Genomic DNA, 13,853 nt, shown 5'->3' on the forward strand with positions numbered 1-13,853 from the left:
TTAACAGGATAAATTGAATATTAACAAAATGTGGGTCTAGGTAAAAAATTTCATTTTCCTGAAAACTGTTCAAATGGATTTATAGTTTTGGAAAAGAGCTCCTCATATACATATATTAAATAAAATATAGAATTGATCAATTACAATATAGAATGAGATAGAGAACACACAGGAAGAGGATGTATCCCCATGTATCATCCCCATGGTGAGAGACGCAGTGGGCTGAACCTAAACCAGCAACTAACTAACCCTCCCTACAGCCAACCTAAAACAACTAACTAACCCTCCCTACAGCCAACCTAAACCAACTAACTAACACTCCCTACAGCCAACCTAAACCAACTAACTAACACTCCCTACAGCCAACCTAAACCAACTAACTAACTAACCCTCTCTACAGCCAACCTAAACCAACTAACACTCCCTACAGCCAACCTAAACCAACTAACTAACTAACCCTCTCTACAGCCAACCTAAACCAACTAACACTCCCTACAGCCAACCTAAACTAACTAATTAACTAACCCTCTCTACAGCCAACCTAAACCAACTAACACTCCCTACAGCCAACCTAAACTAACTAATTAACTAACCCTCCCTACAGCCAACCTAAACCAACTAACTAACTAACCCTCCCTACAGCCAACCTAAACCAACTAACTAACCCTCCCTACAGCAATCTAAACCAACTAACTAACTAACCCTCCCTACAGCCAACCTAAACTAACTAACTAACTATCCCTTCCTACAGCCAACCTAAACCAACTAACTAACTAACTAACTATCCCTCCCTACAGCCAACCTAAACTACGAACTATCCCTCCCTACAGCCAACCTAAACCAACTAACTAGCTAACTAACTAACTAACTAACTATCCCTCCCTACAGCCAACCTAAACTACTAACTATCCCTCCCTACAGCCAACCTAAACTACTAACTATCCCTCCCTACAGCCAGCCTAAACTAACCTAAACTACTAACTATCCCTCCCTACAGCCAGCCTAAACTAACCTAAACTACTAACTATCCCTCCCTACAGCCAACCTAAACTACTAACTATCCCTCCCTACAGCCAACCTAAACTACTAACTATCCCTCCCTACAGCCAACCTAAACTAACCTAAACTACTAACTATCCCTCCCTACAGCCAACCTAAACTACTAACTATCCCTCCCTACAGCCAACCTAAACTAACCTAAACTACTAACTATCCCTCCCTACAGCCACCCTAAACTAACCTAAACTACTAACTATCCCTCCCTACAGCCAGCCTAAACTAACCTAAACTACTAACTATCCCTCCCTACAGCCAACCTAAACTAACCTAAACTACTAACTATCCCTCCCTACAGCCAACCTAAACTAACCTAAACTACTAACTATCCCTCCCTACAGCCAACCTAAACTACTAACTATCCCTCCCTACAGCCAACCTAAACTAACCTAAACTACTAACTATCCCTCCCTACAGCCAGCCTAAACTAACCTAAACTACTAACTATCCCTCCCTACAGCCAACCTAAACTAACCTAAACTACTAACTATCCCTCCCTACAGCTATCCACCAACCCTTTACAACCAGACCAGACCAGGAGGACACTAAAGGCCTGGTGAGGCCCTTGCTGCCAATTCCGTGGTTGGAGACGTGGGATTTAACACGTGGCTAAAGCTATAAAGAAATTAAGATTAAAGTAAATTAGAAAACGGGTGGCTTACATCAAGCGATCTGATTGGTTCCTAACTGTTGTCTAATGAGCGTATACACACAGCTATGACGCCCGTTCAGTTTACAGAGTTCAGTATCACTCCGCGCCTAACTCGAACTGTTGTTTATTTATATATAAAACCAATAGCATAGTTCACTGAAGCCTACAAATATGTTGATTGATGGAGAGGGTGGAAATGTAGTAAGTTGAAATGTTGTACAGCAATAGGCACACGGTGAGTTAACTTGATAGTAGGCTAAATTGCCGGCGAACCGAGCTACCGTCTCTTAGCCTTCTCTCTGAAGGACGCTACAGTGTGTTGCATAGCAACCGCCGTACGCTTTGGAGGCAGCCAGGAGGGACTACTTTTTTGTATTCATTAAAAAAATGCTTTTCAGACTCTCGTTTTTTTCAAAATTGAGGGTGTCTATGACTTTTATTTCGCCATACTTATGTAACTGTTTTATAAAAGCAATAGATCACTTCAGTCAGTGAAATGTTCTCATTATACCACAGTTAAGGGGGTCGCCAACACCAACGCCCCTTTAACTGTGGTATAATGAGCACATTCCACAGCCGGTCGTGATCTATTGCTGAAGTATTAAAGACTGGCATGCACCCCCTTTCTACCAAACCCGCTGCTGGGCCGGTGCTTGTGCTGCTTCAGTGTTGGTTCTACGCGCCAACTCCCCAAGAACCAGCTTGATTTTCCACAGACCTATTAGAGCTAGCGTAGAGCCACGTCAATGCTTCAGAGAATACGACCCGTTGTCCTAGCAACGCGTCAGGACGCCAAAAAAAAAAATCATAATAAAGACAATGGAGGACAATGTTGCAGTCCTACTGCTCCTTGCTTGCCATACACTCTTCAATTCAACGTTCCTTGACTGCTGGTCGTGATTGCCTCGGGCACGGACTACGTTCAAGAAGAAGGGTAACTAACTAGCTATGTTTTCATTCTTATGATAAATGCACGTAAATTTAGTCTTTCTTTACACTGCAGGGAGCTTTTTTTTAGCGGTATAACGATAGTCTAGCATCGCTAGACTATGTCAAGCTATATGCTGACTGACAGCTGATTTGGATCATTCAAACAAACTAAATGGTACGTGATTATTTTACCTTTGCAGATCTTATTACGTGTGATGGCCGAGGTCACATGCTGTTTGGACATACCCGCAGTCTCTCTACTGGTGGGACTCCATCGTGCCAGACTGCATACCTTTGCAGTTTGTCCTGAACTCCGAGTGTCCCGAGAGTCATTTCACTACATTTGATTATAGTTTCTTCTACAGACCACTGCTGTTTTGTTTTCATTTCCATGTTGCTACAGGTACGTCACAATAATGCCGCCCCAGGTACTTAACGTCACTGGTCCTTGTTTCTGGACCAGCATGGCGTTGGTGCTGAGTTGGAACCTGTTTGTCTGGCCCGGAGCCAGGATTAACAATGTGGAAAAGCCAAGAACCGGTTTGAGATTGGCACTGGCTCTGAACTAGCGCTGGAACGGCGTGGGTGGAAAGGGGTAATAGAGACCGACATGGGACTATAGAGACTGACCAGATCAACCACTGTCTCCCGCAGCTCCCGCACTTTCTCCTCCAGATCCAGGTTCCTCTCTGTCAGGGTCTCCACCATCTCCTCCGCACCCAGGGCCGCATCCACCTGTGGGGAGAGAGAGAGACAGAGACAGAGAGACAGAGACGGAAGGAGAGAGAGAGAGAGAGAGAGAGAGAGAGAGAGAGAGAGAGAGAGAGAGAGAGAGAGAGAGAGAGAGAGAGAGAGAGAGAGACACAGACAGAGAGAGATGGAGAGAGACAGAAACAGACAGAATGAGAGAGAGAGAGACAGAGAGACGGAGAGAGAGAGAGAGAGACAGAAAGAGAGAAGGCGGAGAGAGTCAGATGTTAACAGCGGTTCAGAGCGGTTCAGAGCGGCTCAGAGCAGTTCAGAGCGGTTCAGAGCGGTTCAGAGCAGTTCAGAGCAGCTCAGAGCAGCTCAGAGCAGTTCAGAGCAGCTCAGAGGGGCTCAGAGCGGCTCAGACAGCTACCTGCTCCTTGAGCTCGTCGATGGTGGCCTCGGCCCCCTTGGTCTCGGCCTGCAGCTTCTCCCTCTGGGCCCTCAGGGTCTCCAGCTCCGCGCTCTTCTTCTCCATCTGCTTCTGCAGCTTCACGTGCTCCTGCTTCTCTGACGACGACAGGTCCCGCATCCTGGAGGGGGGGAAGAGCGCATGAGGACCTCCTACCGTCATCCATCCCTCCTTCTTTCTATTCTTCCTTCCTTCCTTTCACTCCTCCTTCCTTCCTCCCTTCCTCCCTGAAGCCTCCCTCCCCTCACTACCTCAGCAGCCCCATGGGCTCCTTCTTAAACACAATCAGCATCATCTCAATGGTCTCCTCTAGTGTGTCCTTCTCTATTGTGTTACATGATGCCTTGTTGTTTTTCTCTTTTGTGTTCACGTTACATGACGTGTGTTTTTGTCATTTATTGTGTTACATGGTTCGTACTCATGTGTGGGTGTTGTGTGACGTGGTGCGTGTGGTTGTTGTGTACCGTTGTGTGACGTGGTGTGCATCGTTGTTGTGTGCATGGTGTGTATCGTTGTTGTGTGACGTGGTGCGTGTGGTTGTCAGGGGGACACTGTGGTGCGTGTGGTTGTCAGGGGGACACTGTGGTGCGTGTGGTTGTCATGGGGACACTGTGGTGCGTGTGGTTGTCAGGGGGACACTGTGGTGCGTGTGGTTGTCAGGGGGACACTGTGGTGCGTGTGGTTGTCAGGGGGACACTGTGGTGCGTGTGGTTGTCATGGGGACACTGACCTGACCAGGGCCTCCTTCAGACGGCCGTTCTGCTCCTCCAGCTGTCTGACGTGGTAGCTGGAGGCCGCTCCATCTGAGCCTGGGAGAGAGACAGAGCGACCCAGAGAGAGAGAGACAGTCCATAAGAGAGTGGACCTCGCACATAAATCAATGTCATAAATCAGTGCATCACTCCCTCAGCTGCAATGTGTTTGACTGAGGCCCTCCCAGTTAGTAGGCTGGACACTGCAAACATCTCAATAACAGTGTTCTCCAACAGCTCTCTGTGACCCATACCAGCTCAGCTGACTGGGAGGGTTCTGGGAGTGAACAAAGAGAGGCTGGTTGTTCAGGTTGTGCAGGTTGTTTTAAGCTATGAGCTACAACCAAGCTACAACCGCTCGTAGCTGTGATGGAAACACGAGATCGAGAGTCGTGACACGCAGGCGGTCACTGAACAACACACACACACACACACACACACACACACACACACACACACACACACACACACACACACACACACACACACACACACACACACACACACACACACACACACACACACACACACACCTTTCTCCTCAATCTCGTGCTTGAGGATCTCCAGGTCCATGGACAGCTCCTCCATCTTCTCCTTCAGGGAGTCCACCTCCACCTGCAGCGACTCCGCCCGCTCCTCCGCCATCTCCTTGTCCAGCGTGGCCATCTCGATGGCGTCGGCCGTGTCCGACATCTCCTCCATGTAGCGCTCCTTGCCCTCCATCGCCTCCCGCGCCTCCTGATTGGTGCAGAGAACGGCACAACGCTGGTGAGGGGAGCGCTTGTTTCGGGGTCACTCTCGTTCACCTCGGTCTGCATCCTAAATGTGGGCTTTTTAAATGAATGTAGATCATATACACTTAACTGTGTGTGTGTGTGTGTGTGTGTGTGTGTGTGTGTGTGTGTGTGTGTGTGTGTGTGTGTGTTTGTGTTTGTGTGTGTTTGTGTTTGTGTGTGTGTGTGTACCTTCTTGGCCTCCTTGAGCTGCTTCTGGAGGTCCAGCTGCTGCTCCTGCATCTTGCTCTTCCACTCCTGCAGCTGCTCCAGCTGGATCTTGTGTTTCTCCAGCTCCTTCACCTTCACCTTGTCCTCCGCCCGCTTCATCTTCAGGGTCTCCAGCTTCTCCTCCAGGTCCTTCACCTGCGCCCGCAGGGAGTCCTCCTCCTGGGGAGGAGAGGACCAGAGAGGGATGGACCATAGAGGGATGATAGAGAGAGGGATGGACCATAGAGGGATGATAGAGAGAGGGATGAACCATAGAGGGATGATAGAGAGAGGGATGGACCATAGAGGGATGGACCATAGAGGGATGATAGAGAGAGGGATGGACCATAGAGCAATGGACCATAGAGGGATGGACCATAGAGGGATGATAGAGAGAGGGATGGACCATAGAGGGATGGACCATAGAGGGATGATAGAGAGGGATGGACCAAAGAGGGATGGACCATAGAGAGAGGGATGGACCATAGAGAGAGGGATGGACCATAGAGGGATGGACCATAGAGGGATGATAGAGAGAGGGATGGACCATAGAGGGATGGACCATAGAGGGATGGACCATAGAGAGAGGGATGGACCATAGAGGGATGGACCAGAGAGGGATGGACCATAGAGGGATGATAGAGAGAGGGATGGACCATAGAGGGATGATAGAGAGAGTGGACAGTGGGGGAGGACGGGATGGGACAATGGAGGAATGGACGAGAGGGAAAGAGGGAGGGAGGGAGGGAGGGGGAGATGGAGGGGTGATAGAGGGGGAGATGGAGGGGTGAGGGAGGGAGGGAGGGGTGATAGAGGGGGAGATGGAGGGGTGAGGGAGGGAGGGGTGATAGAGGGGGAGATGGAGGGGTGATAGAGGGGGAGATGGAGGGGTGATAGAGGGATAGATGGAGGGGTGATAGAGGAGGAGATGGAGGGGTGATAGAGGGGGAGATGGAGGGGTGATAGAGGGGGAGATGGAGGGGTGATAGAGGGGGAGATGGAGGGGTGATAGAGGGGGAGATGGAGGGGTGATAGAGGGATAGATGGTTTTAATGAAATGTTGCAAAAGGAGTTCAGGACGAGGAAACAAACAGCGGAGAACTTAAGGCGGCACAGCAATTGAGCAAACCCTCTTGGACCTCGTGGAGGTTTTGGAAAGAAGAATGTATCAATTGCTTTGCATTCATAATTAATGATATCATTCATTATTCATGAAGAATTATGAGAAGGAACACAATGCGTCCATTGGATATCGACCAGCCCCAAAACCACCCAACAGGCCGACGGCGTCGTTTCAAACGTCTGTTAGTTGGCAACACCTGAAAGCCGACAGTCCCACACACACACACACAGGCCGTCCCCATTCCATCAACACCAACGCTAAGAGACAACGCGGTCCCAGGCTTCCCAGCCGACGTTCACCCAACACCCTGGGGTGAGCAGTAACCAAACAATTAGTGTATTATTCTCTACCATCATTTCCTAATGAACCCCTCATGCCAGACATTAGCAGCATGCCGGCAGGCGTGAGATGAAGACTCTACCTGCTTGGGCTCGACCAGCTCCATCTGGACCAGGTCAACAACAAATACAACAACACAGGTGAACACGTGACAGAGTGGTCAGTGAGTGACTGTATGATGAGCCCTGAACCCCGCAGGACTCCCTAAACTGAGCCGTGCTGGAGAAGCTAGGGGTGATGCTCCACACTCCAATCTGGGATTAAATCAAGAATAACATCTCATCTTAAATGAACAAGAGAGTAGGTTCTGGTCGAGGCGTTACTAGTTTCCCTCTTCCTCCCCATCCCATCTTTTATGTACATATTTAAAACTCAAAAGCGATACACTCCTAGCCTTTGACAGTGTGACAATGAATACACAAAAAATAAATTGATCAAATCGATGCACAAGCGTGTGGCTCCAGCCACGCCCTGTTCTCTCTCTTCACCTCCTGGACACCTGAATAATGTTCAGCGTTGACCAATAGAACATCGCTGAACCGGACCTCTCTCCAGGAGAGCTGAAGGGGACCCACCTTGCTTGGGCCGGAAGGGGCGGGGGCCAGCGTGGCTGTTGCCGAGGGTGACCCACTGGGCTGGGGGATGACCGGGGCCGCCAGGGCCCCCTGGGAGGAGGAGAGGCCTGCCTCGCTGACATCACTGAGGAGGGAGGAGGAGGAAGAGAAGGTCGAGCGAGGGGCCTGGAAAGAGAGAGAGAGAGAGAGAAAGGATAAAAGGATAAAAAAAAGAAAATGAGTGCAGTGAAGACAGAGAGAAATAAAAGCCAAGTGATAACAGAGAACGGTGAAACCATGTGACCCAAGAAGCCATCCTCTCCTCAGAACCAGAGTGAACCCCGAGTGTGAGAGGTGTGAAGTCCTCAGTGAAGATCCCCTCATGCCGCAGCTGCAAAATAGTGTTTCTAGAAGATAACCTGGTGACGTTCCTCCACCAGAAATAGCCCACCGTTAAAGAACCTGTGAAACCCTTAAGGACCCATTGAGTACAGGGGTCTCCCCACCACCGTGGACCTCATCACACCGCATAACACCCCCCCTTCCCGAGCCTGACGGGGGGGGGGGGGAGGTGAAGCCCTATCTGTAGCTGGGTCCTACCAGGGGGGTGGTGGGGGCGCGGCCCAGGGAACGGACCGACAGGGAGGGGAGGGAGGTGGCTGACACCAGACGACCTGGCGTGGTCCACTGGTGACCCCCCCCACACACACACACACGCACACGCACACACACACACACACACACACACACACACACACACACACACACACACAATGCAGTCCGTTACTAATGCTAATGCAAACATGTGTGGTTGTAAATGATAATGATGCTAACATATAAAAGAAATAACTTATCCGATTAGTATTCAACTTTGGATTCACCGACAATATCTTCCATGACCCATTCAGGTCTATCCAAGTGTCCAAGCTGACGACCGTCTGCAGCAGGCTCACTGATCATATACCTAACCAACCCTGACCTGTTGGCCGGCGTGTACCCTCGGTGAACCACCAACTGTTGGACCCGGCCCACCGTCTCCCCCCCATGGAGAACATAAGACATGGAGCGTATATAGAGGTAGGACTACGGAGCGTCAGCCCCGTTGTGACCTCCGGGGCAGCCTCACCTTTGCAGAGCGACGGGGAGCAGGCTGGGGAGGAGGGGGGGGGGGGGAAGAGGGAGGAACGAGAGGCCGGAGAAACACACACACACACACACACACAGAATCACAGGAGAGGAGAAGCAAGGGAAGAGGTTAGCAGCACAGAGATGACATTCTGCGTGTTAGTCTGTATCCACAGAGCGCAGCTTTAAGAAGGTTCCACACGAGTGACCACTGAATGTTTTCCTCCACCCGAACCGATGACGTGTGTGCAGCCGTGTGCAGGTGAACCATAGGTGGAGCGGATGGTGACTTCACAAACCAAAAGGCAGAACCAATGTTTCACTGGATGACATTTGAAATGTAACAATACACAAACGTCCCCGTGATAGAAATGATGAGATTTATATTCTGTTGATGTCAAGCATGCCAGGTGTCTGTCGAAAGAAAAGATAACAAAATGTTGAAGCGAGGGGTCTCTGTGGTTTGCTGGGACTCTTTCTATTGACCGACGGGGATGGGAGTGAAGCTCTCGAGTTACTACTGGAGTTACACACTAACACAAATAAAAAACAAATCCACATTATGATCATTTGTTCATTTAATACTTTAGATTTAGTTTTCTTATCTTGGTTGGCACTGCATAGTCCTTGACATCTGCAATAATAATTCATATTTACAACACAGGGAGCTTGCTAGTATGTTCCCTGTGCTCTTTAGCTGACGGCACCAGGGAAGAGCCCCGGCAAATCAGACGGACCCGACGTGCATCCAGATGATAACAGAGAAGAAGGAGCGAGCGAGTGGCCCTGTGAGGAGAGACCGCGCGGCGACCAAGCGTATGAAGCTGAAACCTGAAGGAGATGACGACGAGGGGTGAACAACCACGGTGAGGTGATCATAAGTAGAGGTGAAATAATAGGGTGGATTTCAAAATGGCTACCTTCTTGTTGCTCACGGGGGTCTGGAGAATGTGTCGTTGGGGGGGAGAAGTACATATGAAAAGACACACACAGTGAAAACACACAAAGGTCAATCGCCCCAGTCCTGATGGGACATGGAACATAGGGGTTCGTAGTTGATTGAAGCCGCGGGTTCCAACGGTAGAAGCCTTGAGGCCCTCGCATTCATGTGGAAATTCAGGGGAGATCTCCCCTGCTACCAAGAGTATGTTATGTTATGTATGCATGTTAATAATTCACAAAGAGTTACTGCAGGTTTCAACAATTTCAATTTAAGGCTTTACGACCTTTTTAAAAGACAATTATGAATGCAATTTAAGACCAATTTCACCTCCATACCGGCTAAGAAAGTACAAAGAATATGAAGGAAACTCCTAGTCCCAGAATTACTTGCAAAGTAAATAAATGAACATTATACTTTTGTATCGTGTATTTAAGTAAGAAGACAAATAATTAATATAATCACATGATAAAGGTGCCTTTAATGTAGTATACGAATATGCCGATGTGAACTCCATAACGCTTCATCTGGTTAAATATATACCTGCCACATGCACGTGATCGTGAACCAGAAAGCTTAGCTCCCGATGTGAATACTGAACAATATTGTGTGATGGCAAGCGTTTGCCGGTGGCTTGTTACAGCGGTTTGATGTTTTTCTGACTTCCCATGCGACTCTAATGCATTTATACCCAAAGTTCCTGATTTTAGCGTATTCTTGCACAAGGCGCAGTGCTGTTCTCGAGCCAGACCTGGTTGAAGTGGCCTTTACCCATTATAGATTAAATACACGTTAACAGAAACAAGTAGCTTCATTTGATTTTAGACTTTTTAAGGAACCGTGGAAACCATGTACTGATGCTCAGCCTGTGTGGACTGCCTTGAGACGCACATTCAAATGTTGTGCATTTGAATGTGCATTTGAATGTGCACATTATCTTACCTGTTTGGTTGCTCTCGGAGTCTCAGGGATATCTGATAGAGAGAGGGGGATGGAGAGAGAGAGAGAAAGAGCAAAGAAGAATTTGATTCGGTGATATCAAGTTTGTACATACCAACCACTTATGTCTTGTTAGAAAGTGCTTGACAATGTAGATGTCAATTAGATTAGGCATCATTTTTGTATGACTAGTATATATACACTACCGTTCAAAAGTTCGGGGTCACCCAGACAAGTTTTCAGCTGTGCTAACATAATTGCACAAGGGTTTTCTAATCATCAATGAGCTTAATTTAAAACGATTAGCTAAACAATGTACCTTTAGAACACAGGAGTGATGGTTGCTGGAAAGTGGCCTCTGTACACATATTCCAGCTAGAATAGTAATTTACCACATTAACAATGTAGACTGTATTTCGGATTAATTTAATGTTATCTTCATTGAAGAAAACAGTGCTTTAAAAAATAAAAGACAGTTCTAAGTGACCCAAACCTTTTTGAACGGCGGGGTATACACATGCTGCAGAAACATGTTTGGACAATATGCAACGTGTGCTGACATAATGAACAGCGATGGCAGTGGGTGTCACACTAAAGGAGCGGTGTCGCTGGGCCTCACCTCTCTGCCGGGGGATTTTGGAGGTGACAGAGTCTGGCGTCTCTGGGGACGTGGCGGCTGAGCCGTCCTCCACCAGCTGGATCTGAGGAACACCAGACACAACTTCAACAACACTGACACCGTGTGGAAACCCCGACAGGCAGAGAATCACAGCACAGGCAGCGGCGTTCAGGCATATGAACGATGTGGTAGAGCAGCGACGCTAGCCGGTGAGCACTGCAGTGATGCCACCATGTGAGTGCTGTTCCAATTAGGGCTCAAGGATTAATCCAATTCAAACCCACGTCACGGTGTAATAGAACGCGATGTGCAAATGTTATAATACAGTTATAATACAGCTATATGTGTTATAATACAGAATATATATAGAACTTTAAAAAGAAAAATCGCATACTTAATCGCAATCGCAATATTGGTTGAAAAAATATATATCACAATTCGTTATTTCCCCAAATTGTTCAGCCCTAGTTCTAATTCCCAGGTATTGTGTGTTTGTGTGTGCTGTTCTAATACCCAGGTATTGTGTGTTTGTGTGTTCTGTTCTAATACCCAGGTATTGTGTGTTTGTGTGTGCTGTTCTAATACCTAGGTATCGTGTGTTTGTGCTGGGAAGTATTGGGTAGTATCGGCTTTGTTTGGTGATGGGCTATATTTCGGAGCAGAAGTTGTCGGCAGCCCGCCGTTTAACGCAAACTCCAGCTTCGACTACAAAACCCAACATATACAGTCCTTTAAACTCCCTCCACCACAAAATGTTTTGAGCTTTGCAGTTATGGCTCGTAGAATCATAGATTTCTTAGAAAGCGAGTTTGTGAGGAGGAGAATCCTGAGGGCAGGGGAAACAGACACACTCTGATGGGTGCACACATCAGATGGCAGTCAAGTCATTTGAAAACTAAAATCCATGTTACTGATGAGATGACAGACGAAGGGTGTGGCGATAGAGAGGATCAGAGCCAGGATGCAGGACAGGAGTCTCAGCGAGGGTGTTCAGTGGCCAGGTCATTAAGAGTGTATTAACGCAAAGCCGACCTTTGCTGTTATGTTGTATCTAAGGCTGAACGGGCAGCCTTAGATACAATAAAATCTGCTCCCTGAATGAGCCAATAAAAATGACTCTCCACCTGAAACGCACCTGGGTACCAACTCTGCCTAATTTAGACCCTGGTAACTGTAAGACTTTAGCGATGCTACCTGGTGACGGACTGTAGTGGTATTAACTGTTGGAAGACTTTAGCCATGCTTAGAGGTTTGGAAATGTCTTGATTATAAGATGTGTGACGTGAACCGAATAGAACAGTGAATTTGGAGATATGAAAGGACTTACTTGGTTTATATTTCATGTTTGTTATGGCTATTGTTTAGAGCATAGCACTTTATAATCTGCCTATTGTGGCAAAATATTGACACATTTCAAACTACGTACAATTATATTGAGATGTGTGATTCTTTTGAACACCACCTGAGTAGCGCTAGGTTGGTATATTTTTCACTTCACTTGGGTCACTAAGTGTGAGAGGCTGCTCACTGCAGAGCCAATGGGTGGAGTTTGACTTCAGCGCCACCTCTAGGTCCACCACTTGGCTCAGGGTCCAGCCCAACTCACTCATTACTAATTGGTAGCACAAGCTCAAGTAGCTTCTATCTATAGCCCTGAAGAGTGAGCTCTGTCTGGGCGGTGGTGGACTGTGACGTCCGGGAGAGGGTTAGGCTCACCTATAGCATAACGCTACAGTGTGTAAGGATGTGTGGAGCTCCGTATGAGCACTGTTTAATTTATGGTTTATCTCTGCTTACGAGTGATGCTTAAGCTTCTCAGTATAACTCCACGGTGTGTGGCGCATACAACGCCGCTCATACACAACGACGGTACCAACAAAGTATGGCAGTTGAGTTTAACACGTGGCCCTCCTTCCTAGAACATCAGCCCAATACATTTTGTTTTTTTTATCTCATAGTGTTCAATACTCAACTAAACCTAACCATAACCGTACCCTGTAAACCTTACCATAACCCTAACCGGGTTGATTGGCTAGCGTCAAACACAATTCGCTGGACTAGGTCCAAAGAGGTGGAGCCGGACATCAAGGTCCACGCATTTGGCTCTGCAGTGAGGACCACTTGCTAGTGGAAGACGCCCACAGGTGCAGAGCAACTCATACGTTTCCATTACCTGGGACTGTCTGACAAAGATCCCGTGGTTCTCCTCGCAGGTGAAGTAGCGTTTGCCCTGCACAGTGCCATCGTTCTTGCCCTTGGCCTCGTCCAGGATGACGCCCACCCATTTCCCCGAGGCGAAGAGGGTGGCGCCCACGTAGGCTACGGTGCCACGCTGGCCCTTCCCGATGACCTCCACCACGGAGCCGACCTTGAACAGAAACAGAGAGAGCAGAGTGGTCTCAGCTAAGCTAAGGCACATGAGCTAATGGGAGCTCTGATGCGGGTGTAAGTTTGGGTTGTTGAACTAAGTATTCATCACCAAGAACTGTTCCAGGTATTTTTGCAACATAGGTCACATGTTCCCCACACCCATGTTGTACACTGCAGAGAATTTATACATAGCACCTCGAGGCCCATACCTTGGCGGGCCTCCCACTCTCTATCCCTCCTCCACTGCTCATTCTGCTGATCAACGGGCTGCTCAGCTGGAGGACGATGAAGGGACGATCAACAGGTATGAAG

At 48.1% G+C, this 13,853-nt stretch overlaps 1 protein-coding gene across 4 annotated transcripts in view; it reads right to left on the reverse strand.

The window, feature by feature from the left end:
* Positions 1 to 13,853, reverse strand: part of dctn1a (dynactin 1a) — a 31,523-nt gene that overhangs the window by 15,833 nt on the left and 1,837 nt on the right. For 2 of the 4 annotated variants that reach the window (XM_084487605.1, XM_084487606.1), the window contains exons 2-13: positions 13,751 to 13,816; positions 13,345 to 13,539; positions 11,172 to 11,253; positions 10,556 to 10,587; positions 9,594 to 9,614; positions 7,570 to 7,734; positions 7,077 to 7,100; positions 5,515 to 5,712; positions 5,083 to 5,287; positions 4,528 to 4,606; positions 3,759 to 3,918; positions 3,269 to 3,373 (exon numbers count right to left, since the gene is read on the reverse strand). In XM_084487605.1, coding sequence (XP_084343731.1) covers positions 3,269 to 3,373; positions 3,759 to 3,918; positions 4,528 to 4,606; positions 5,083 to 5,287; positions 5,515 to 5,712; positions 7,077 to 7,100; positions 7,570 to 7,734; positions 9,594 to 9,614; positions 10,556 to 10,587; positions 11,172 to 11,253; positions 13,345 to 13,539; positions 13,751 to 13,792 — 1,308 coding nt within the window. In that variant the 5' untranslated portion in view covers positions 13,793 to 13,816. The remainder of the gene's footprint in view (positions 1 to 3,268; positions 3,374 to 3,758; positions 3,919 to 4,527; positions 4,607 to 5,082; positions 5,288 to 5,514; positions 5,713 to 7,076; positions 7,101 to 7,569; positions 7,735 to 9,593; positions 9,615 to 10,555; positions 10,588 to 11,171; positions 11,254 to 13,344; positions 13,540 to 13,750; positions 13,817 to 13,853) is intronic. The other 2 variants (XM_084487607.1, XM_084487608.1) reach the window with 2 other exon arrangements.

The sequence above is a fragment of the Micromesistius poutassou genome (genome assembly GCF_964030765.1).
Source record: "Micromesistius poutassou genome assembly, chromosome: 23".
Taxonomy (NCBI): domain Eukaryota; kingdom Metazoa; phylum Chordata; class Actinopteri; order Gadiformes; family Gadidae; genus Micromesistius; species Micromesistius poutassou.